The 25,539-nt window shown below is 43.2% G+C and overlaps 1 protein-coding gene across 2 annotated transcripts in view; it reads right to left on the reverse strand.

Annotated features, from left to right (window-relative positions):
* Nucleotides 1-2,147: 2,147 nt before the first annotated feature.
* The window catches only part of NR4A3 (nuclear receptor subfamily 4 group A member 3), a 29,732-nt gene continuing 6,340 nt past the window's right edge, over nucleotides 2,148-25,539 (reverse strand). For both annotated transcript variants that reach the window (XM_037140795.2, XM_037140794.2), the window contains 5 exons: nucleotides 24,790-24,919; nucleotides 24,152-24,324; nucleotides 13,991-14,190; nucleotides 11,482-11,660; nucleotides 2,148-2,640 (listed from right to left, as the gene is read on the reverse strand). In XM_037140795.2, the coding sequence (XP_036996690.1) occupies nucleotides 2,393-2,640; nucleotides 11,482-11,660; nucleotides 13,991-14,190; nucleotides 24,152-24,324; nucleotides 24,790-24,919 (930 nt within the window). In that variant the 3' untranslated portion in view covers nucleotides 2,148-2,392. The remainder of the gene's footprint in view (nucleotides 2,641-11,481; nucleotides 11,661-13,990; nucleotides 14,191-24,151; nucleotides 24,325-24,789; nucleotides 24,920-25,539) is intronic.

Here is a 25,539-nt window from a genome sequence, read left to right on the forward strand (position 1 = left end):
ACCAAGGACTGACTTTCCAATACGAATGGTGCACGAAAGGATTATGTGTGCACAACACTTCTAATGTATTCAAATTCAACTTGAATTTTGTCTGAAGCTATAGATACCTTACTTGAAATGTTAGCTTTCCTGGTATTTAAAAATGTTTATTATGTTCACATATAAGCTGAAAAAAATAATGCAAAAGTACTACTTTACTCATGGTTATCAGGTAAAATGTAAGCTTTATGGGTTATTTTTAAAAGCCTGTTTTCCTATAGATGCAGTAAGTAGAGTAAGATGATGATGAAAAGGAGATTTAGGTCCTAGTCTTGACTCTGGTACTAGTTGCTTGCCCTTGAGTTACCCTTCACCCTTTGATGGGCCCGGGTTTTCTCCTCTATGAATTTCAGGGTGGGAGTGGACCAGTTGACAAGTCAGGCCCCTTCCAAGTCTAACTTCCTAGAGACTAAATGCCAGATCCTATCATCTTGATATAAAAATAATAATCTTTCATAAAAGTTCACACAAACATAATATATGATCAAATATCAGAATGACTCTCGGAAAAAACAGGATTTGCTATCTGGGTTACTTTTTGCAGTGATTAGGTAATTCATTTGGCATTTGACTGATAATTTCATGACAATATAAACAGCATAGTTTTGTTATTTTTCCTTTAAAAAAACTAACGCAAAAATGATTTAAAGCTAACAAAAACTACTGTGACATCAGTTTGACATTCAAAGTTTGTGGCTTAGCAAAAATGGCCAAAGATATTTTGACTTGATACAGAATATATAATATAAAGACTTTTAGGCCTAAAAATCTTCAAACATTATTTGAATTTAGCAAAACATAAGCAAAATTTTAATATCAAAGTGCTAAACAGTACTGCCTTAAAAGTCACTGCAAATGAACCATAAAATAACTGCATGGGAAGTCACATTTATTGTACAAATGGTTAATAAAAAGACACATTATAAATATATATGTAACCTGCTATATTTATATATATTTGCTTATTTAATTTCTAATTGGCGTATCCAAGCCACTGTGAACACCCAATTTCAGTACTCTGTAACTCAGCTTCCAGGAGCTGGTGGTCTTGCAATAAATACAGGCAAAGCTATTACAATATAACGTGCATACAAATGTTTATACAAATAAGGACACTATGCAACAAATTATCTCATAGTAATATGGCATTAACAGTATAAACATACAAAAGGGAGTACGAACACGGAATGTTGAAACGCAGCCCACTAAACCTTTCTAGTGCTCACATTCACACTATTTTTTAAAAAATAAGACTTGCTTGCTCTCCAAAATTGACTCTTTAACTGATAACAAAAATTAAATTACATATATTTTAAAAACCTTATTACCCCTGGTGTTTACCCTGTATGATCCAGTTCCTATCTATTTGCCTGTTCTTATCTAGGGATCAATCACTTGAGACTCATTAAATGCTCCTGGGCTTCTGAATGAATGTGTTGGTCAGTTGCTGTAACTGAAGCAAGTTTAGGGAACTCTGGATAGAACACAACCAAAGCAGTTGTATGCAACCCATCTCAGAAACTGAGCCCCCTTCAGGACAGCTGGACAGTCAGGGCAAGTATCTGGATCCACTAAGAATGGCCTGAAATCTTGGATGGCCCATACCTCAGAAGGGTTCTGTGGGGCAGGTGGACAAAGCCTCCGTTAGGAAATTAGCATCTGTCATTTGTAACTTGACCGCCTCCTTTTCACTTCCATATAAAATAAAGGAGAGTTCATAAACAAGACTTAGTAAGACAGCACTTTAAAAATTGCACTTGTATATGGAAGCAAACAGCCATTATCATTTTGCTATGTCTCATTTATAGGTTATCCTCCATCTTTCACCATTAGTTGAAATAGAGGAAGAAAGAAATTAAGAACAGGGAATTTGTGCCTTGTTTGCATCACCTACGTACTCTTGATACAGGAAGTGTGTTCTAAAGTGATCGTCTCAAGACAGGTCCTACCCTGGCGAACAACCCTTGGCTGTTCTTGTTTGTAAATACAAAGCAACTATAATTGTATTCCCCAGAAACAGTTTGAAAATCCTTTTTTCCCCCTGCTGGGATAGCATCGTCCAAAAGTGCTTTGCTAGCAATTTCTTAGAAAACCCTCATGAACTATAACCCCCTCCCGCCCCGACCCCAAAGCCTAAATATAAAACACAACTCCAACACAATACTCTGCAAGTTTTCTGGCTTTAGGTTGTAAAGAAAAGCGCCAGAAACCAAAAAAAAAGTCTTTCTTTTTGTCAGGAGCTGCTTTTTTCTCTTAAGGACGGACAGGCATGGGAGGTGTCCAGACCCATCCCTCTGCCTCTGAGCAAGCAGGTGCCAGCAGACAGGCGGCTCCCTGCTCAGGCTGCCCCTGCTCAGAAAGGCAGGGTGTCCAGGAAGAGCCTGTCGATGATGGAAGGTGGAGACACCAGGTCTTCCAGCTTCAGGTAGAAGATGCGCTGGAGGCCCAGGGTGCAGATCTTCCGCAGTTCTTCCAGGGCACCCCGGACCTTGGGCTCGGTGGGCTCCAAAGCCTGTCCCTTACTCTGGTGATCCTTTAAGCTGCTTGTGATCTTGTTGCATAGCTCCTCCACTCTCTTTGGTTCTTTTAACCCATGTCGTTCTGCAGAGGCATAGAAAAGGTTAAGTTTAGGAGGCAATTACATCTTAAGAAACTTTGAATCCCTCATCGAGGCCTGTCTTCCATTCTGCCCAGTTGGAATAGCATTTTACAATCAAAGTGCCCTCTCTCCTAGAGGTAGGTCATGCCCTTTGGTATCAAACAGCACCAAGGTTTAAATCACAGTCTGGCACTCACTGTGTGCCCTTGAGTAAGTCCCTTAAGTTCTCAACCTTGGTTTCCTCATAAAATAAAGATACTATCTATGCAGTTCAGGGTTTCTGGGGAGCCCAACTTAGGGGAATAACGCAGAGGAAGAGGACGGTTTCCCACACACAGCCACACTGGATGAATGACAGGATGGTTATTATTTTGTCCAGCTTGTCCTAGCAAGGGCTTACAAAAGCCTGTCAGGAGGCAACTCGTTTTCAGAGTGACCGGGAATCACATCCAGGCAAATAAATGAATGTTCCTGTCTTGACAGACCCACTTGGTGGGGGAGGCTGTAAGTTCCACTGGCTAATGCAAGGGCTGGCCCGCAAGACCCAAACCGAAGTGCACTCTTGTGCTTTCACGCTGACCAGCATTGAAAAGAATCCAGTTTTCCTTTTCCTTGTTTCCCCCCTTGAAACACCTATGGGCCTATACCTGGCAGTCTGTACAAAACACACATGTCCTCCTGCCATGGGGGCGGCAAAGTCAAAGGGGGAGGAGGCCCAGGAGGAGGCAGTGTGGGCATTCTATAGTGCAGGCAGTATGCATTATCGAATACCAGTATGCTGTTTTCTAAAGAACAATACATAAAACGATCCCCTTGTTAACGATCATGATCTCTTGTTTTATGCAGAAGGTTAAGTGATTTTCCTGAAGTCACACAGCTGCTAAAAGCTGGGATTTGGACCCTGTCTTCTAAGGCAGACTCTGTCCTCTTGCTCCAGAGCGACGTTACCTCTCCCTGTAATGAGGCAGCAGCCCGCTACCCAGTGCCAGTTACTTTGCTCTCTCGGCATGTAGAGGTCAGAGCCTTTGTTGAGACGAGACCTTGGCCCCTGCTATCTCAGGGTTTTTGTGATGCCTCTTCCTGGCCCCAGTCATCTCAGTTCGAGTCTCCCTCTCTCAGTGTATCCTAGACGTAAAGTAATAATTCATGAGAGATGAAAGACACAAATCCAATGGGAAATCATATTTTAGTTCCTAATGTTCCCCACTTTAAATTTTTTTACTTGGGGATATTTGTGTGAGAAAAGCTGCTTCCCTGTAGCCAAAATCATCAGAAAAACAAAGCAACCACCCAGACATTTTTCCCTTTTCTTGTCCCAAGTTAAAGGAGGCCCAAACACCAGGAGATCTGCATCCTTCCCCAGTGGGGCTCGTTGTGTATGACTTGGGTGCGTTTTTTCCTCTCTAGGGTCCATCTTAGAGAAGGAAGGTGGATTTAATGACCCCTAAGATCCCTCCCGGCTTTGAGGTGCTATCATTGTATTCAAGTCCAACTATGAAAATTGCCAGCAGCATCTCAATAGATTGTAACACGCAGGCATCTAGTCTCCATGCAACGTAACAATGCAACGTAACCCAGTTACATTTGGAGCCTTGCAACCCAGAGAAGAGGATGCTGGGTTTGGAGCCAGACCCGAGTTCCAGTTTCCATTCTATCACTTCCCAGTGGTGTGACCTAATCTCTCTGAGCCTCGATGTTGTCCTAGGAAAAATGGGTAGATATATGTCTTTGTTGTGCTCTTCGTTCCTTTCTGTGTGTCTAAAGTATCACACAATAAATCAAAAGAAAGAGTGCGATTGTAATAAAACCCACTGCCATAGGTTTTGTGAGGCCCAGCTGAGATGACGCTGCCTGACAGTGTTCTGTCAACTCGTGGTACAGTCAGCACCTAAGACAATGCCTGACACGTGGCCATGGTTGGCAACTGCAGGGTCAAAAAAAAAAAAAAAGGCAAGAAACACCCCTAAGCTATGCAGCGTATAATTATGCTTTCCCCAGGAAACTATTAGCTAATCAGCCCAGATGCAAATCTGTCCTCTATCATTTACCTTTACTTAATACATGCACTCAGGAGTGAACTTGAAGAGTAATCCAGCCTGCAGTGGTGTTCTGCCTAAAGTTTTATTCCCCCACCCAAAGCAAAAAGGAAAAAAAACCAGCAGACTGCAAACTTGGCAGTATATTTTAAGAGCTATAAAATGTTCATAACCTCTGACCAAGTAATACCACTCATGGGAATTTATCTGAAGAAAAAACTCAACAGAAGAATAAAACTGTGTGCATGAAGACATTTTGGGTAGCATTATCTAATTTAAAAACAGCAAAGAAAAAGAGGGGAAGAATAGAGGAACTATTAAGTAAAAGATAGTAATATCCACATAAGGGAAGATTCTGCGGCCATCAGAAAGGACCACTACTAAGGCTAAGAAGCAACGTGGAAAAATACATAATATCACATTAAGTAGAGAATAGAACATAAAATGTATCTAAGCTGTGATGACATCTATGTAAAAATTATTTCTGCATACAAATAAAGAGGAAAGAACACAGAAAAGTGAAAAACTTTATGAGATTGTCCGATAACTCTTTCTTTTAAAATTTCCAGGCTAATGCTGTTTGTATAATAAACAATGTTAAAATAGCACAAACAAGGATTTGGCCCTTCGCGGAGCTCTCTCGTAGCTATAACATGATCACACAATCATCATGTTGATTGTACATTCTATTAATACTGCGATCTACCAGATTAGGTTCATAACCCAGGGAGAGATTCTTCTTCCTGAATAAAATGCCAATCTATTGTTTTAAGCTTTCCTTTCCTTTCTGTGCCTCATGTCTTGAATTATATTCGAGATCCCATATCCATTATCAGAATAAAGAAACTGAGCAATGCTGTTGGCTGGATTTCGGGAGGGGGTTGATTATGGAGCCTTGCAACCAGACTTTCTCATGGCCAAACTCACAAAAGGTGCCTGGGAGGTTTCCCTGCTCTCCAACCAGTGGTGACTGCTCAATAACTATGGCAACCATTATTTATTCAGCGAATTCAAGTGAAGATCGATACCTCCTGCCAGCTGGATCAACGCTAGGCCTAGAATTCCTTGAGGAATTCAGAGACACTCCTGTTAGAAGCCAAAGGCACCTTCTTTGTTGTTTTGAACAGCTACTGGATTTGTGGCTTCTTTACTTTTTCAAAAGGGCCGATTAGATAAAATTCAGTCTCCATGCAAGCTACTGCCAGCAGCCAGCAAGGTTTTCCAATCACTAGGGAGTCACCAAGTGTCTGTGAGCTTCCTGGTAATTTGGAATTCCTCAAAACCCTGATTGCTGACACTTTAGTGGAAGGAACCCCCTTTCTTTTTGCAGCTTGGTAAACATGGCTGCAGAACTGATATTCAGAGAGTCCACAAATTCTGTCGGAAATCAGACATTTGAATTTTCCCCCTTCTTAGAGAATTATACACAGATGTTAGTTTAAGATGTTTGTCCTCCATTAAACAGAACAAGCTTCTCTCTATTTTTTGCATTTTGATTTACCTTATTTTTACCCAGCACTTCAGTATTTTAACTCAGCTTTATGTACTCAAAACTTTAAACTACAACTTATAGAATTGGCTAGTAATGAATTTATCTGTCAGAAGCATAGTACGTAGAAATAAAAAAGAATTTGAGTCACATTGTTCAAACACCCACCTAAGACAAGAATCTCCAGTACAAGGTATTACAGAGAATATCTGTATGCCAAGGTATTACAGAGAATATCTGTCTGCCTAAAGTTTTAGGCAGAACCAGCTGGACTAGGAGTTCATTATTTCACCTGATAATAAAATACAAGTGTGGGCAAAGTAGGTTTACAGTTGTTCAAATGGAAAATCATGCAATAATTTCTAAAAAATAATACAAGAACAAATTATATGTTTTGCGTACTCACAACCTTACGATCCTTTGAATTAAGCAGGACAAAGATAATCTTTATTTAATAGATAAGCTGTGAGAATTAAGTGACTTGCCCATGGTCAAAATTAACAGGCTGTTAATTTCTTTCACTCCAAGTTCAGAAATATTTCTATTACACCAGGCTGCCTTCGACATTATGTTAGAATGTTCCTCCTTGTTCTGAGATGACTCAGCTCCCTCCTACTTTCTGTGTACCTAATAAACTAATTGATTAATGACTTCCTTTAACAAATATTTATTGAGTACCTATTGTGTGCCAAGCCATGTTATAACCACCGGGGTTAAAGCAGACAACAAACAAACAACCGATGGCACTCCTAACCTGTATGGCATTAGCATCTAAAGACACTGTTGGATTCCTGTGCATTTTAGCTATCCATGCCATAAATATCTCCTCTAAGAGAGAGAGAAAGGGAGGCAGGGAAGAGGAGCAGAGGGGAGGGAGAGGGAGGAGCAAGAGTGAAGGAATGAGAGAGAGGAGAGAGAGAGAGGAAAGGGAGAGAGACTGAGTGAAATAACAGAGCTACTTAGCCCTGTGCTCATGTTTTCCATTCTTCATCTAATTAAAATCTACTCATTCTTAAATCACAGATCGAATATTTCTTGAAGGAGGCTTTCATTTTTTACTCCTAATCTAGATTCTTTTTTCTATTTTTTCTCTCTGAAATCAGATATCTATGTGACTATTGCCTGCCTCCTCCTTTAAACGTCAGCTCCGTGGGGGCGGGGACCACACCTGCTCAGTGTTGTATCTCTAGCACCAAGCCTCCTACACAGCAGAGACACCGGAAGCAGAGAGACCAGGCCCCACGTGGATTCACTGATGCTCACTCACTCAGGACATATAGTCATTGAGGACAAGAGCCTGCACTCTTTTAATTTTTCTCTTCTTGCTACTGAGATTATATATGTGACTTAACAAATGGTTAATGCAACTCCATTGTACCTGCTTTTGCTCAAAATGCACTCAAGTGTTCCCCTGTCATGACCTTGCTATGCTGTCTCCTTGATTTGCAATGTCCTTCCTCTTATCTTGCTATGTATAGATATCACCTCCTTGGGAACCCATTCATGACCAGCACCTTGGTCTTTCTGCACCCCTAAAAGGCCAGCACCGAATCTGGACTTCCTCTGCACCAAATCTGCTCCCTTTAAGGACCCGAGCACTAACCACCATACATCAAGTCCCTTGCATCACAATCAGACATGACTTCCTCATAGGCTGTCTATTTTCTGACAGCAGGACACATACATCCCTGGAGACAGACACCCCACCTGATGGCCCTCAATATTTGTTTAATGAATGGGTACTTGTAAAATAGTAATTCCAGACGAACTTTGGGGGGGGGGCTCCTTATTTATCAATCTTATTTAACTGCAACTAGATATCACCTCATTGGTACCCCATCAGAAGCAAAGCATTTTTATTACTCTCTGTAAGGCATGCGGCACTGGCAAAAAGGAATGGTTAAGGCAGATGAACAGGGGACCGAAAAGCATTTAACAACCACAACTGTGGGGAACTCCCGTTTACTGGAGGGAAGGACCGCGATCGGAAAGAAACCATTTCCTGCCCCACCTCACCGCCCAGTTTTTCACAGAGAGGTGGAGGAAGAAGAAAAGAAAGAATCAGAAAAAAAGCCATGTTTTGCAAACTATCAGTGCTGTCCAGATGCTTAATTTTCCTGGAAGCAAAACTGGTTAGCCTTCTAAGACCCTGTTTCCTTTTCATGAGTTCTCTGTGGTTTCGGAGCAGACACTTTTGGGCTGTGTGTTTTCTGATGCCAATAGCCCGAGTGATATTCCACAATCACCCTTTCCGATCAATGGAGCTTATTCAGCAATCAGGATTTCACGGGAGCCCATATTCAAATGAACATTAATATCCAGAACAATGCACCCTGCTGTTTCCCAGGCATTGCCTTTTCTGCCACTTCCTGATGCCTTCACACATTTCAAACCCCCTCCCAAGCAGCAAATCACAAAAAGAGTACTGTAAGGTCCAGAAATGAGAGAAGAGGGGGTTATGTATGTTGTAACCACAGCACCTCACATAACCGGCTCTGCACAGGCCCGCAGGCCCGAGGGCAGGAACTGAACTCCGCCTAAAAGGCTTAGAGCATTTTAAGTGCAGCTTAATTCCTTTAATATCATTTTCCTTCTCCGAGCCTCTCTCAAACATCCGAGAAGACATTCAGCAAACATACTGCCTTCCAAGATCACCACCTGTTTCCTCGTGTCGCTGAGCCTGGTTTTGGACTACGCAGGGTTCCCAAGGGCAAGGCGTGGGCATGCACCTAACTTGAGGGAGTCCCTGTCCCCATCCCTCCAGGATGGGACACAGGTGATCGAGTGCCTCTTCTGAGTCCTGTTTGGCTGCATCGCAAACCTAATTTGAGGTAATCTTTGCTGCCTCATAGAGTAGATGTTGTTATCCCCCTTTTAAAAAATGGGAAAACAAAAAAAAATGGGAAAACAGAAATTCGGAGAAATAAAACTGTACCTTACCCAGTGGCACTTACCTTATTAAATATGGGACCCCAAGTTAAAACCTGGGGGGGGAGCTGGGTTCCCCAGTCCACGCTATTTATACTGTGCCACATGGCCTCCTCCCTGAGCAAGTCTCCACGTGGCCGGTGGGCTGAGCAGCCAACACCACGGGACACACGGCAAATGCCGGCACAGGACTGGCACCGCCTTCTCATCCCTACTGTCCGATCACTCCAAGTTGGGACTGTCTGGCCTCACCGTTGTCTACTAATATTTACTTAAAGAGTAACAGAACGACAACAACAACAAAAAGACACGGACCTCAGGCCCTCCTCTTAGACTACAGCTCTCACACCTGGACGGGCCTTTCCCCTCTTAGTCTCTCTTCTGCTACAATTTGTGCTCAAAACCAGCTGTCGCGGTAGATCTTCCTAAAAGGCAAGCCTCACCCTGATGCTCCTCTGGTCAAAACTTTGTGTGGAATCCCACAGATCCCCTCAAGATCCGCTCTGACCGTCTCACCTATGTGTGAGAGGTTCTTCGCGTCCCACCCCACCCGTACTTCCAGCGGTCGAAACGCCATGCTCCCTAGTTTTGAACGTTTAACTGTCCTAGGAAGATCTGAAGGGTGTTGAAGTTGAGCTGAAGCACTTTAGTTGAAAGGCAGCCTTTGAACCCATTTCATTACCGTCCTGCTGGAGTAGTGCGCTTATTTTCTTCGGGTGTACCCGGTTGGAAAGTCTTTTAAATAGAATCCATACCCTTAGAGTCTGCCTTTATTTTTGTTTCATTAATGACTCCCTTGGAAGTCTTTGGCAGCTGTCATCAAAAAGAAGGAAGTTTTACCCTGGCCAAGTGGCTCAGTTAGTTGGAGCATCATCCCTTACACCAAAAGGTTGCAAGTTCGATTCCCAGTCGGGACACATACAGGAGGCAACCAATCCATGTTTCACTCTCACATCAATATTTCTCTCTCTCTCTCTTTTTCTCAGGTCAATAAATAGACATCTTTGGGTGAGGATTTAAAAAAAAAAGAAGAGGAATGGAGTTACTGAGCCAGGACCAAAGACCGAGCAGAAGTGAGGTCCCACTTGGAACACTGAAAGAACAAGTTGGTCTGTGACTCCTACTCTAGCACGTGCCGGTTAATTTCCTTCGCCTGCACGTATGTTATTCATTGATGAATCAGCTTAACTTCTTAAGGTACTTAGATAGATCTCACAAGGCTGTGCTTCAGTCTCATGAAAAGAACGGGAGGTGAGCCCTGAGTCTGGCCAGCCTCCCCTGGAGCCGCCACCAGCTGTCACCGCCTCCCCGGGCCCCAGTCTGGCCGAGAAAGATGGGATCAAACTGGAAACTCTGAAAGCATCAAGGCACAAAGGGAGCTCGGGCCTCGGGAGCAGCCACAGGGAGGTGCCATCTCCTCTCTTACCGACATGACTTTCTAGTTCTCGCTCTCTTTCATGCTTTCTCTCATTCTCCCTCATTCCATCTTGGGACCAAAAGATAAAAGATATCTTTTACCTCCCAAAAGATAGAAGGGGGGAGATGTGTAGGGAGAGAACAGCATTATATAGAAATTGAATATGTTTTATGCTTCTGTTTCTAAACTTTTTTGGTAAGTTTTTAAAATGTTTTAATACTTTATTTATTTATCTTTAGACGGGAAGGGAAGGAGAGAGGGAGAGAAATATCAATGCATGGTTGCCTCTTGTGTGTCCCCTGCTGGGAACTGGCCCCTGCTAGGAACTGGCCTGCAACCCTGGCACATGCCCTGATGGGGAATCGAACGGCAATCTTTTGGTTCGCAGGCCTGTGCTCAATCCACTGAGCTATATACCAGCCAGGGCTGTTTCTAAGCTTTTTCAAATTATCAAGTTGAGCCATTTCTGTTGTTTATAAATTTTCCTCGGTCCTCTGCCAAAGCTGTTAAATAAAGTTATAAATAAATAAGTAAATAAATGTGTGTTGTATGTGTGTGCGATTCTTTGGTTTTACTCGGGGTCAGTAGCCCAGGACTGGGGACCGGGGAGACTTGCCCCTCTGCCCCACGGGAACAGGCTGGGTAGAGTGACCTTCCTTTGAAACCTCATGTGGAAATCACCCTGAAGCAGCTGGTTCAACTGCCAGCAGGGTGCCTGGGGAAATTCCCATTTTCAGATACTGAGCTTGCTGACAATGGTAACCCAACAGGAGATGTTCCTGGAAGTGCAGGACAATAAGTTGCAGATACGTCGCTTGTTTAAGCTGGGTGAAACATAGCACATTTCAGAAAAGTGGTGATCAGTTTCCTCATATTCTGGTGTGTGTGACGGCCAAAGCCACAGTCCACGTTGACACAGGAAAGGAGAGGAAGGGGGTGCGCTCCTTTGGGGTGACCGCAGGGCGGTGCTTACCTGTGATCATGCTCAGTGCTGACAGGCATGCTAAGGCTTGGATATCAAGGTTCAGGCTCTTCAAACTTAAGGAAAAGTCTTTAATGGAGTCGAGCCACTCCCCAAATCCACGAAGGCACTGAAGTCGATGCAGGACAAGTCCATTGCAGAACACAAACTTATCTTCAGCAGTGTTTGACCTGCAGGAGAAAAGTCATGGGGTGGAGGGGAGAGACACATTAAATAGGTCTATTTGGTCTGTCCAATGGGAAACTATCACAACACACAGGGACCTGGACAGCTGTGGGGCGCTGTCCAGAACCCAGCGCGGTGCCGTCACACCTGCCGGAACACCCTTGATGACAAGACTGCACTCCTGGGATGCACAACCGCAACCCCTTGTCTATGCCAACTTCCTAGGTGAGCACCACACGTGGTCGCAGACTCACCCTGGAACAGGACACTGAGGAGCAGGTGCTCCTGAACTATGGAGGTGAAGCTCAGTGCTCCACCTCTCTCTGCAGTGAACCAAGGCGGTTCCCTCCTTTTCTTAAATGTCAAAAACCGATAAGGCCTGAGGCAAGACACTATGATTCCACTGCTCGGACTCTGAAACCAGCAAGCCCCTGCAAGCGCTGGAAATCGATCACAAACTAAAAAGTGGCTCAAAATAAAAAAAACCCCTTATTTGGTATTACCTTCTCTGCTTTTAACAGTGGGGCTGTGGAGGGCTATTCCTAAACCTGTGCCGATAATGTACATTATGTCCATATACATCCCATACTTCTCTCATGAAAGGCACCCTGGAACTTGGAGGTGGACATCACCTCTCAGCCAGGGCAGGCTTGTGTGCTCCTTTACTTTCTCTAAGTTGCCTTTTCCTTATGTCTAAAACACGAGTTCTAACTGCTACTTCCTAAGATTGTTGTGGACATTCAATAAAATACAGGATCTGAAAGCCCATGCATATGCTTGGTACACAAGAGGAGTATTAGGTATAGTCAATCCTGAATTCTATGGGATCCTAACACGAGTCTCAGCCTCCCTTTAAGTTTCAATTCTCTTTCCACATAGTTATCTCTTTCAGTCTACTGCACTAACAACCTAATATCTCTGTAACTGTGCCTCTTGGAGGAGTAGCTTCATTCATTCATTCACTCGTCAAGTACTTCCTGAGCACCATGCACGTGCCATTCCTAGACCCAGGTGCTGGGGAAAACTTGGTGAATAGAGCATATATAGTATAGTGCCTGCTCGCATGGAGCTAGCCATCTACTTCATCCTTTGCTGCCTGCCTAATAGATAACAGTCACATCACTGGTTTGGCTTCTGCGTACACTGAATTAGCTGTCAGGGTGCCAATTACTGGCCCTCTAGTTGCAATTCCACCTCCGTCTCCTCCACAGAGGTGCGCAAGGACGGAATGGGTCAACTTCAGAATTTAAAACCTGGACCTCAGACCACGGGCATCAGAATCACTGGAGCAGGAGGTAAAATGCAGATTTCTGGACTTCTTCTAAGAGAGCGCCAAACTGAAATAGCTGGGGAATGACACGTGGGAATCAGCACTTTACACAAGAGTTTCTGGTAACATAGTGTGAAATTGTGGGGAGGGGGCAGTTAAGGAGGAAACTAAGGGGAAAGGGGATTTTTTCCTATGATATTTGGTGAAATGTTGGTACCATCTCCTAAAAATACATAACTGTAAGGAAGCATGGAAGATTGAATTTAAAATGCTACAGGTGGACTTGATGAGATGGGCCGAGATCCCAGGTTCCAGTTTTTGGAAAAAGAACTTCCACTTTGTGTTTGGCATCATTGAGTATGACAGGCTGATCCAAATCTTTTGATCCAGGAGCTATTCTCTTGGAGTAAACACTGGGGGTTGAGAAGCGGCAGGAACTCTTTACAGCCACATCTGGTGCACTAGAACAGTGACTTTTAAATAGAAACCAGTGAGGTAAATGCAATGTTCAAAGCAAACACTTGCTCCCAGGAAATACCTTATGCACCATGCGACTCTTTCTAGAATCACAGAGTGCTAGAGTTGCAAGGGGCCTCAAAGGTCACCAGATCCAACTTCCTCAATTTACAGGGAAAGAAAGTGAACTTCCGATGAGGCAAGGGACCTGCTCAGGGTTTCACAGCAAGCCTGCAGTAGAACTGAGGGTAGAACCCAGGAGTCCCAGCTTCCAGTTCAATACCCACTACTCGGTTCTTTTAAATTTAGTTTTTGATTTTAGAGAAAGAGAGAAAAGAGAAAGAGAGAGAGAGCGTCGACCTGCCATTCCACAGTTGACTGTGCTCCGATCAGAGATGGAACTTGCAGCCTTGGCATGTCAGGGAGGTACTCTAACCAACTGAGCTACCCAGCCAGGGCCCCTACTACTCAGTTTTTTAAATGCTGATCATATTTTATATTTCTTTCTTGAGCAAACTCCTCTCTGATGACTCATCTGCAAACATAGCAGGTTTCAAACTTCTTCAAAGGAAGGAGAGGACTAGAGGAAGATAAAATAATAGTAATTACCTGATGGACAGTCTGAGAACAAACAGCTCCAAAAAGGCTGATTCTATAAGTAATGTCTGATCTTCTTTGGGGAGATCAGTGAATCCGGGGATCTTTTCTGCCCAGCTTCTGGATACGTCAATGGAGGCTGTCAGAAGGTCGTAGAACTGTTGTACGTGCTCAGCATCCGTGCCCGCGGCGGCCTGGTCAGTGGGACAGTACTAGAAAGCAAACCGCAGACAGCCGTGTTATCTCAGTTTAATGGGGAAGACAGCGCCTTTGCTAATGGGCTCTTCCAAGACTGTCTGAGCCTGAATCTTTACTTTCAGGTCCCGCAGTTTACAAAGCCCTTTTGCATTCACAGTCTCTGGTTCTCACAATGGCCCATGATGCAGAGTGAATTTTGTTATCACTTGATAGACAAAGAAATCTGTGGAAGTCACATCAGTGCAGTGGTTTTCAATCTTGACGACTGCCATCGCCTGGGGAGCTTTAAAAAAACGCTCATGTCTTTATCACCACCATGGAGATTCTAATTTAACTGGTATGGGTTGAGGACTGGTCGTGGGGACTTTTAAAAACTCCCCAGGTGATTCCAAAGGGCAGCCAGTGCTGAGAACGAACACCTCAGGGATTTGTGTCCACGTGAGCCTCCAGGATCTACTGATTCCACTAAAGCACAGCTGTCTCCAAATAAGATGCTTAATCAACCCATGGTTCTCCAAGTGTGGTCCCCACACCAGCAGCATCAGCAACACCAGGGAATGTACTAGAAAGGAACATCTCAAACCCTGATCCAGACCCACAGAATTGGAAACTCTGAGAGTAGGCCCAAGAAACTGTATTATCAAGATCTCTCAGTGATTCTCATGCACACTGAAGTTTGGGAATGACAGAATGAATGAACAGGAGAAGAGAAGGATTTTTGCTTTTTGTAGATGAATTTCTGTGAGACAAAACAAACCAGGAAGAGAACGGGGAAAGGGTGTCCCCTTGGCAGGGCCCCGGGAGCTGTGCACCATCAGACTCAGAACTTGTGGCTACTTAAATTAATGAAAATTAAATTAAAGATTCAGTTCCTCAGTCACATTAGCCATAGTTCAAGCTTAAGAGCCATGTGTGGTGTAGAGAGCATTTCTGTCACTGCAGAACATTCTATTGGACAGAATCAACCTAGAGGGTCCCCGGAGAAGAAAGACACAAATAGGAAAAAAGTCTCTCCCCAGCTTTTGGATATTCTGGTAGAGTCAGGGTTTTGCCTGAATCACAGGAAGAAAATCTTTCCTGCTTCAGGCAGAAAGATTGAGACAGCAAGTAGTAACGAAGAGACAGCCAACAGCACAGACAGACCTGCAGCAACACTCCTGCAGATACGCACATCATCTCCCTCACACAAAGAGGTGCATGTGCTTTCCCATCCCTTATCTCCTGGGGTATAAATCTTAATTCCTATGTTATAAACGAGGTAACTGAGGCTTGGAGCAGTGCTGAGGGCTACGAGACTTTTCCGAGTTACGTAACCAACAGCGGTACAGCCAAGACTTAAACGTGGCCTGTGGTTTCTGGCCTACCACGCCTGGTCATTAATGACGCCTGACGTCATTAGCTGGTAGCCTGTGGTACAGTTTTACAAAAGCATTTGACTTCACCCTAATTGGAGGTCTCCAGATATGTATTCATTTGGCCCCCTGTTTTGCCAGCAGCACAGTGACTGGCCCATGATTAACCCTCCATCAGAAGTTGTCGCACATTCTTCAATGAATGAAGAGGCGAGAGTGCCTAGGGTTGACCCAATGCCCTAACCTGGCTGGAGAGGCAACAGCCAATAAGCAGCCAGATCCTTACTGGAGACCTACTTAGGTAGGAGGAAATGAGGCACTCATCGTAATTGGGTCTTTTTTCTTCTTTGTGCTTTCCCAAGAGGCATCATAAAATAACAAAAGAAACAACAGACAAGGAGGCGAGCTACTTTAATCCTAGATTTGTCCAGTCCCCTAATTTGTGATATAATGTAGCTCTGCTGCTTCAGTTATCTGGGGTGAAGGACTTCACGTTTCTGAGCTTCGGTTTTCTCCTCCGTAAAACCGGGACAATACCTTCTCCAGGACTTTGTTGCAATGATTAAATGTGATAATGTATGTGAAGGTCCTGACACACAGAACGCGTTTCCCGGACAAGAGTGATGATACTGATAACAGTGATGATACTGATAACAGTGACGAAACTCTCACTGTCCCTCAGCCTCTACATTTATGAGAAGGGGGAGGTTTCTACTTTTCAGCCCCAACTTTCTAGCATCCTATAACATCAGGTCCGGTTCAAAAACCCCTGGGTCCTCTGTTCCCAAAAATCCCACCCAGGGCCCAGATTCTAAGAAGCCCTGGACGATTCTGTGATGTAACAGAGCAAAGTCCTGTGCTTAGTTAAGGATGGCAGGCCAACCCCGGGGTCTGGAGAATAGAAAAAGGGGATTTTATTTTACTTTTTCAACTTTCTCCTCTGCTACGAATCTAATTCCATATACTCTCGAAGGGCAAGCTGAAAACCAGGGCAGAAGCCCCTTTGGAAAGCTGCCAGCACTACACGTGAGGCTTCCAATGAGTAGTGACATGGAGCAGAGGCAGCAGCAGGTCACAGGGGCCCCCTCCTCCAGGCTGGGTCACTGACTTGCTGGGTGGCTCTAGACACGCCACTTAGTTCTCTAAGTAGGAAGTAGGACTCGACTGCAGGAGCTGATCCCTAAGATTCCTTTTGGCTCCTGCATTCAGCTATCTTCTGTCATTGATTTCTAGTTTAAGTCCATTGTGGTTTGACAGCAGACACTGTATGATTTCCATTTTTAAAAAGTCGCTAGGGTGTGTAGTCAGTATGGCCCAGAGTGTCAGCAATCCTGGTGATGCTCCATGTGATGGCTCTTGCGTGCAACGATTCTCCCTGTGGCTAATCACACCAGGTGTGATGTTGTTGCCTAGAATTTGACCTTGATTCAGCATTATTTTGTTTTAAAATAGTGTGCGTTACATGAAGAGAAAAAGACTAAAGGTGTAGACTTTTTCCTGGGAATGGGACCCAACGGCTCCCTTCTGCGCTGACTTCCCTGAAACCGTGGCTCACAACTCAATAATCTCTCTGCTTCTAATATTTGCTCACCATACTCCAGAGCACTTAGCTTTCACCCAGGGTCCTCTGTAGGCCTCTGCCCCTGCTGGGCTCACATTTCACGCATCCTGCACACAGGGGAATGCCGTCCCTGCCCGCTCTGCGTGTGCTGTTTTCTCTGATGAAGCCCAGCAAGGAGGAAAGCCAGCAGGCCTGGCCTGGCGGGCTCCAGCCAGACCCTCGGGGCTTCACCTGCGGTGATTCTAGTCCACGTCCCAGTACTCTGGAGCCAGATTAGACACACCCCGAGCCGCCAGTAACTTGAGGGTGAATTGAGGGTCAGCATCCAATGCTGAGGGAAAAGACAAACCAAGTATCCCCTCTACTTGAACGTAAGATTTAAAGAAACACAACTAAACCAATAAAAACTATATTAAATGTTGCAAAAAGATAAATATAACAACACATTTTAGATCCTTTCTTTGCCTGGCCTAGCACTTTATAAAGACCTCACTGAGCAATACTGGACCTGGACTCGGAAGAACCAGCCCCCCATCTCTGCTTGTGTGTTCCCCTATGCTACTCTCCCAGGGCAGGTTTGGGGTTCACCAAGGAGAATCTGGAAATATTTGTTTATTGGTCATTCCAATCAAACTTAGGCCAAATTGAGAAAGATCTTAGAAATGAATCTTTTTTTCCTGTTTATGCTAACTTTTCATTCTAGCTTTCATGGATAATTGATCCATCGAAAACCTGATTTTCAGTCAAAGACACAGTATTACATTTCCTGACCCCCAACGTCTAACGGTGATTTCACCAAAGCACCTGGGATGAGAATCTGGAGCTACAAACAACAGTGCGAGTTAATGAAACTGAAACGAGCCTACACATTTCACATGGCAATGAGGTGGCTGCACAGGGCAGACTGCAGGCAGAGCCCAGGCCTGAAACACACGATGAGAATGGGAACACCAGCCCTGCAAAAAATTCAGCAATGTGATACTTTCCTAGCAGCATGGAATCTGGTATTTACTCTATCTCACTTGTCAGTCCAGGCTAAGCATGTAAAATACCCTCAGAACATTTTCTTACAATGCTCCTTTCCCCTGCATCTTTATATAGTTTAGATGTGACCATCCTGTAAACCAAACCGTATATACCTATTCCTACGTTTCTATACTTTAAAAAGCGACACTTTAAAAATTGGCAGTGAATGTATTTTTCCCCACATGTATTTTTTTCTTACCTAATTAACTCCCCTTGAAAACAAAACCAGAAGCAAACAAACAACCCCCCCCCCCCCCTCTGCTCACCAATAGCATCACTGCAGTTACTGGTTTGCTTTCTCCTTCCTTCGTGGCAGGTAAAGCTCTATGAAGGCAGGTGCTTTTCTTATCCAACAATGTGTCCCTTGCTCCAGAACAGTGCCTGACACCCAGGAGCCATTTCATATATACTTTTTAAAGGGGGTGAAATTAAACATTTTTAAAAGATTTTATTTATCTTGCCCTGGCTGGTGTAGCTCAGTGGATTGAGCATGGGCCTGTGAAGCAAAGGGTTGCTGGTTCGATTCCCAGTCAGGGCACATGCCTGGGTTGCAGGCCAGGTCCCCAGCAGGGGACACATGAGAGGCAACCACACATTGATGTTTCTCTCCTTCTCTTTCTCTCTCGAGCTTTCCCCTTTCTCTAAAAATAAATAAATAAAATACTTAAAAAAAAGATTTTATTCATCTCTAGAGGGGAAGGGAAGGAGATAGGGAGAGAAATGTCAATGTATGGTTGCCTGTTGCGTATCCCCTGTTGAGAACTGGCCTGCAACCCAGGGATGTGCCCAGACTGGAAATCGAACTGTGATCGTCTGGTTCACAGGCCCGCACTCAATCCACTGAGCTACACCAGCCAGGCCATATACTTATTAAATGAACTAACTGCTTTCTTAAAAATCTATATTCCTACTACTCATTTCTTGTCAGCCCAAGAAAAGCTAGGAAATAGGAGATTCAAAGTAAAATTGAGTTGTTCTTATTAAAGTATATTGATGGTTCTTAAATTTTAATGTGCTGATCATCTGAGGTGCTTGTAAAAATAGTGATTCCTGCCTGCCTTCTCCCTTCCCCCAATTCTGATACAGTAGGCCTGGGCATGGCCAGGGAATCTGCATTTTAAGCAAACACCCTGGTTCTTTCTGACAGAGGCAGTCTGGGCGCCACACTTTGGGAAATGCTGACCTGTTACAGCAGGCATAAGGATCAGAGAGTCAGGGAATGAGAAGGCTGGAAGGGTCACGGGCGTGCACTTAGTCCAATCTCCTCACCATTCAGATGCAGGAACTGGCCTGAAATCATCTAATGAACTGGTGGCCGTCTCAGAGGAGCCTCATGAAACCACTGTCCGCAGAGTTTTCATGCTGTTTACTTTGTAGGTCTGACACGTGTTGGCCATGTTATTTCTCAAGCTATCTTGTTAACATACTTAGATGCCGTTTGCTGGTGCCTGGTTTTATCTAGGCAGTATCTCTTGTGTTTGGCGTCTGTTCCTACACTGACACCAATTACCAGAAGACATCCCAGTTTGCTGAAAAATACTTGAAATGACCAACTAATGAGGAGGTTAAGTTTACTTTCTCATTAGTAATTATGCAGGCTCTGAAACCAAGCCCAGTATCTATATACACTCGTATTGCTAAATTAAAAGCAACTGTGGGGCAGGGAATAGCAACATTTTAAGAAGAAACAAATCAAATGTGACATGTTTTGACTGCACTGATATACAATGATCTGAGCTCAATTTTGAAGGAGAGGAGTTTGGCCCAAAGGAAACGTGAAGGCCCCAGAGCCAGGAACACTTCACAAAGCGAGCACTCTCTTTCTGGCCCTGAAAACGCTCATTCCCTCTGTGACTTGGAACCAAACTCTTCCATCTCCTTTCCCACCAATGAGGAAAGCGGCTTCACTACCTTAAAGGCACATATGCCGATACAAGACGATTGGAATGTACACACATGTCTGGCAAATGTGTCTTCATTTCTCTATTTGCCTGATTCACTGAGGGAAGCTAGTACCTTTTATACATTGTTTCCATCCAACCAACTGTCTGACTCCAACCTGACAGGGCGAATTCCTCTTTAAAATGTAATAAATTATGGATACACACCACTGCTGTTAATGGGCAGGAACAAGTGAGGAGTGTGACATTTTTCACTTTATCCCCTTCTAAATGGTTTGCCTTTTCAAAAAGCAATGGATATTTATTAATATTATCGTGATTTTTAAAAACCTAGTTACATTGCCATATAATAGAAGTGGCAGCACGGTGAAATGGAAACACATTCAAATGCCCTGAATGACGAGATTTAGAGCTAGGCTGAACTCTGCCACTGACCTTGGGTCAGTCACTCAACCTTTGGAAGCCTCTATTTATTCCTGTGAAAATACAGGGGTTGGATTAGGTGATCTCAAAGTTGCCTCCAGTTGTATACATTCATAAATTTAAAGTTTTAAGGAGAAAGTATTATGAAAATTGAGTTTCAATGAATGACATTCTTAAAAAAATTACCAGAGCCATAAATTATAGCACAGAAAGCTGGGGCTTAAGTACTAGGCACTTAAATTCATCTTGCTTCATTTATTTTATGCTGTTTTTTTTTTTAGAGAACAAAGCAAGTTCAATCTTATTAAATAACAAGTTACTTAAAATGTATATATATATACACACATATATATATATATATATATATATATATATATATACATAAAATCACTTGCATTTGGGGATAATAAGCTAAACCCCAGAATCATAAAATCTTGGAGCTGGAAAGAATTTAATATCATCCAAAATAGCCTCTCTGCTAGTGAGAAATACTGTTACATGTGCTTATTCATTCCTTTTATTGATGATCACAGCTTCCACAGTAGCTAGCTCTTGTAGCTAAGAGAGCTCATCCTTGTCTTCAGGGTGATCTGAAACAGGCTCCCTCCTTCTTCCTCCAGATCTGCCCTTGAGAGCTATAGTCCTTTTTGCCACAGGGCAAAACAGGGCCCTAATCCTGCCAAACCTTCTCCCTTCCTGTCTACATATGGTCATTTCCTCCAATCATCCCTTACAAGTTTCCAGAAACAGTATGTCCACATCCCCCTTAAACCCAGCTTAGAATTGGACTCAACCCTGACAGGTGGTCTGATATATATAGGACAGAGTCCATGGGACCATCCCCAACTTGGTTTTGGTACCACACTCCTGCTGCCCAGGGTAATTTAGCATCTCTCTCTTCCACCACACATCACGTATCCTCTGTTGCTTCATTGCAAGAGTGTATGGAACAGACTCCCAAGATCTTCTTAACATGGACTACTGACAGGCCAAGGCCCTCCCATGTTTTTAAATTCTAAATGCTTAGCTTCACATTTATTTTTGTTAGCTTCCTCCATGATGGTTTCAGCCCATCCTGTTCCAACCTGTCGAAATCACTCTGAATGTTGATATGACATCCATCATATTAGCAATCCTTCCCAGCTTCCTGTCATCTGCAAATGTGATCAGCATGCCTTTTCTGCCTCCATCCAAGTTTTTGATAAAAACTCAAAGTTAATTGATTTGGGTCCAATTTTTGATAATGTTGTAAAGCCATTTACAAGCAAGAGAATCCAAGCTGGGAGGTTCAACCTGATTCCAAAACAATGCAATTAAAATAAATACACTTTACAAAATTGAGCCAGGCCCCAAAGGTAGACCAATGTGACCCAGACTCTATCATGGTCAATCTGCTATTTCGGACAAAGTTAACAATTAAATTGGATAAATGTTTGTTGATGAGGATGATGACTCTGGTCTAACACACTGAATGGTGCAGAGGCAAGCAAACATGCTGGATTGATTTCTCGGCATGGAGACAGTTCCCAGCTGGGACAACTCAAAGTGCTGGGAAGGATTTGCCCCTGAATAACTGAGTAGTCCATGTTGACCGATAATTGAATTATTAGGGGCCAAAAAATCACTTTTGGAGCCTCAATTCTCTGGCCAGACCACCAAAAGTGATTTTAAATATCCTGGAATAATGGAAGATTGTGCTATGTAGTCTTGGCATGGGCAGTGCCAGAAAGCTTCATTAAGTCAGAAAAATTGCCCGAGGGGAGGCTGGAGTCCTTTCAGGGAGAAGGTCTTCATTCCCAGCATGCTCTCACACTGAAACCAGACAGGTACAAGCTCAGTATTTGAGCACAGACTTTGGGGTCAAATACACTCGGTGTCTAATTCTATCTCTGGTGCACACTAGCTTTATGATCTTGGGCATTTGTTCAGTCCTTTAGCCTTTCTCAGTTTTAATCTCCAGATCTTTGAAACAGAGATCATAACACTTACCTTAAAGGTATTGCTACATGGCACCAGGCATGTGAAGTGTTCATACTCATTAGAACATTCGACAGATGGTGAATGAGGTTTGGTCACAGAGATGACACACAGGGAGGGCACTGTGCTAAAGACTTGACGAGTGTCATCTTACTTCATCTTCAGAAACCCCAGGAAGTAGATATTATACCTGTTACACTATAACATGGATGAGGAAACTGAGGCACTAAAAGGTTTAAGCAGATGCTGAAAGTTACCCAGCTACTAAATGATGCTTCTGGGACTTTAATCGAGGGGCCTGCATGGTTCCAAAGCCCAAGGCCTTAGCCACTCCATTATTATGCTTGACTGTTATTTGAGATGTGCCTTTAGTCAAGAGACACTACTTGTAATCAGAATAAGAATCCTCAACCTTTGGTGCTAAAGATCTATTATCCTTCTCCTATGAAGTCTGTGATCAAGTGATGAGAAGAGGCTTCACAACCATAATAAGTATAGGGGTGGGGGAAGGAGAATCGAAGTGGATGTACCAATCACAACACTGTAAGCTAAAAGGAGGCACACTTACACTCTTTCCCAGCTGTTCAACAACAAGTCTGAAATACTGATTAGACCTGGGGAGGAAACTCTGGTAGTAGCTGCCAAACCAGACCAACCAACTGGGGATCCCTTGACTAATAGCTCTCTGATTTGTGTGCAAATTGTGTTTCTAAGTTTTCTTGTCTTACATTGAGGGTAGCTATCCCCATAGTTCATGGCTCTTTAAACGGTTAAATGAGACAATCTACCACAGTGTCTAGCATGTAGAAATTGCCCAATAATTGTAATCTTTTTTATTCCTTTCCCTCTCTGGCGAGACCCTGTCTTACTGGAACTTTGCTTTCCCAAGTTTTTTTAAAACCTGCCTTAGGGTAACGTTTACACATTTGCTTCGAAAATCCTTTCTTGTGATTCTTCTCTTTGTTATCTACATTTCTGACAATTTGCCGAATTCAGGCTGATGACATTTTACTATATCTCACATGAAATAAAAATGCTGATACATTTTGGTTGACTTAAATAACAACATTGGTAATCATTTACAGATTTCAAATGTTTTCCCAACCATCCTTCCTGTGTGACTGATGATCAGAACATCCCTCTGAGGTTAAATATTGTAATCATCTCCCCTGTAGGGATGAGAAAGCCAAGGGCAGGAGCCAGGTGACACAGGTAGGAAGCAGCATGTGCAGCCGTCCATCCCAGTCCTCCTGATGTCAAGGCCAGAGCTCGCTCCTCTCCATCAATAGTCTAATCCCTCTGAATAAGCAGCAGGTCAATCGATGCTGATGAAATTGGGTAAACTCCTTAAGGATAACTTAAAGCTCACCCAGAGGGTTTGATCATAATATGAAAAAAAACCAGCAGTCACTTTGTCTAAGCTGTAAAAGAAATCTAAAAATTGTATTTCACCTGTGCAGATTTTCATCAGCACGACCACCAGGAACCCTGCAACAATAGGTATGACAGGTGCGGCACTGTCAGGCCATTGGTTAAGGCGTTCAGGGATCCAATAAGGCAAACAATTATTTGGTGCAATGGATGCCCTGGAACTGCTACATGAAGTGAGAAATATACAAAAGTTATGAAAGCTGTTTAGCACAGTGGCACAAAGTCATTCAGTCAACTCTTATTTCTAGTGTCATGAGTAGAGACCTTGATCATTCATTCAAAAGCAGGACATCAGAAAACTTACTCTGGAATAATCGAGATCTCTGGGCGTTGAGTCTGTTAAAGCTCGGACAAGGGCGTTCATCATACAGAGTGGCGGAGAAGGCGGAGAGGGCTGAGAAGGCTCCTGCTGTAACGGGCTCTTTGGTTTTGAAGGCAGGCGACCTCTCCTCCCCTTCAGACTATCTGTACGGACCACTGGTGCCGGGAGAAAGAGAGAAAAGATGTCTTCAAAGATATTCGTGAATAGCCACAGATCGCAAAAAGAAATAAAAAACACCTCGCTGTTGAGCAATCATTAATAGACCAACCATTGCAAAATGGCAGGAAGTTTGGAATAATATTCACACAATGACTTAACGAGAGTTGAAACAAGCAGCGTAAAAGCCACCCATACTTGCATTTGGTAATGAGTTAGCCCTGAAAGTCTCCTTCTTAAATAGAACGAGGATGTGTGTACACAAGCTCTCTATTGATTTTGAGAAATTAGAATAAGTAGTCCTCAGCTATTTCTAAATGTAAACATACACTGTAAAAACGAAATGTTGGAAGGAAAGGGAAACAAGGAAAATTCACCATCCCAACGTAAATGTTAACATTTCTTTTCCAGTGATATCCAAGAAGACATATTAGCAAGTTGGATAAAAAGCATTATATCCATACCTTCTTTAACCATTCCGACACTGAGACACTTCTGGAATCGGCAGTACTGACATCGATTTCGCCGTCTCTTGTCCACGGGGCAGTTTTTATTTGCCAGGCAAACATATTTTGCATTTTTCTGCACCGTTCTCTGAGAAAATACAAGACGGGGATAGTCAACTAATAGTTTCTGGAAAGAGGTAGAACCTGACAAGATGTATTTTAATTACAATGTGAAAAGCGACAGTGCAATTCGTATAATTAGATAAATTTAATTTCCTAACACGCTAGCCTGCAGGAAAAACAATTTTATTAGTGTTCGCTGCTGACAATGGAAATCATCTCGGATTGTTCTGAAGCACATCTCAGGAGACATCCAAGTCTGAATGATAAAATCATATCTGAAATTACCAGGTCAACACATCATACCTTGGAGGGTTAGATTATCTCCACTTTTAATATCCCTTTGGGAACAATTTTCTACTTGTTCTACTCCTCTGATTATTGCTGACCTTATTAAAATAAAATAAAAACGATCTGGGATGTACTTTGCTGGCTGTCACTTTTGTAAGTCAAATATCGCGGTAACTGGCTTTGTTCCCCGATAGAGATGAAACCAGGAAAAGCACACATCAGGAATTGTCAAGTTAAAACATATAGGAAATAATGTTTTAAGGCAAAAAAAATCACTTAATCAGCCTGTGTAGTTTATTTTATCCTTAAAAGAATATAGATGGTAAATGGCTATTTTTGATATTTAAAAATCAAAAT

The sequence above is a fragment of the Artibeus jamaicensis genome, unplaced genomic scaffold, assembly GCF_021234435.1.
Source record: "Artibeus jamaicensis isolate MK-2021 breed Jamaican fruit bat unplaced genomic scaffold, CSHL_Jam_final scaffold_1964, whole genome shotgun sequence".
NCBI lineage: Eukaryota > Metazoa > Chordata > Mammalia > Chiroptera > Phyllostomidae > Artibeus > Artibeus jamaicensis.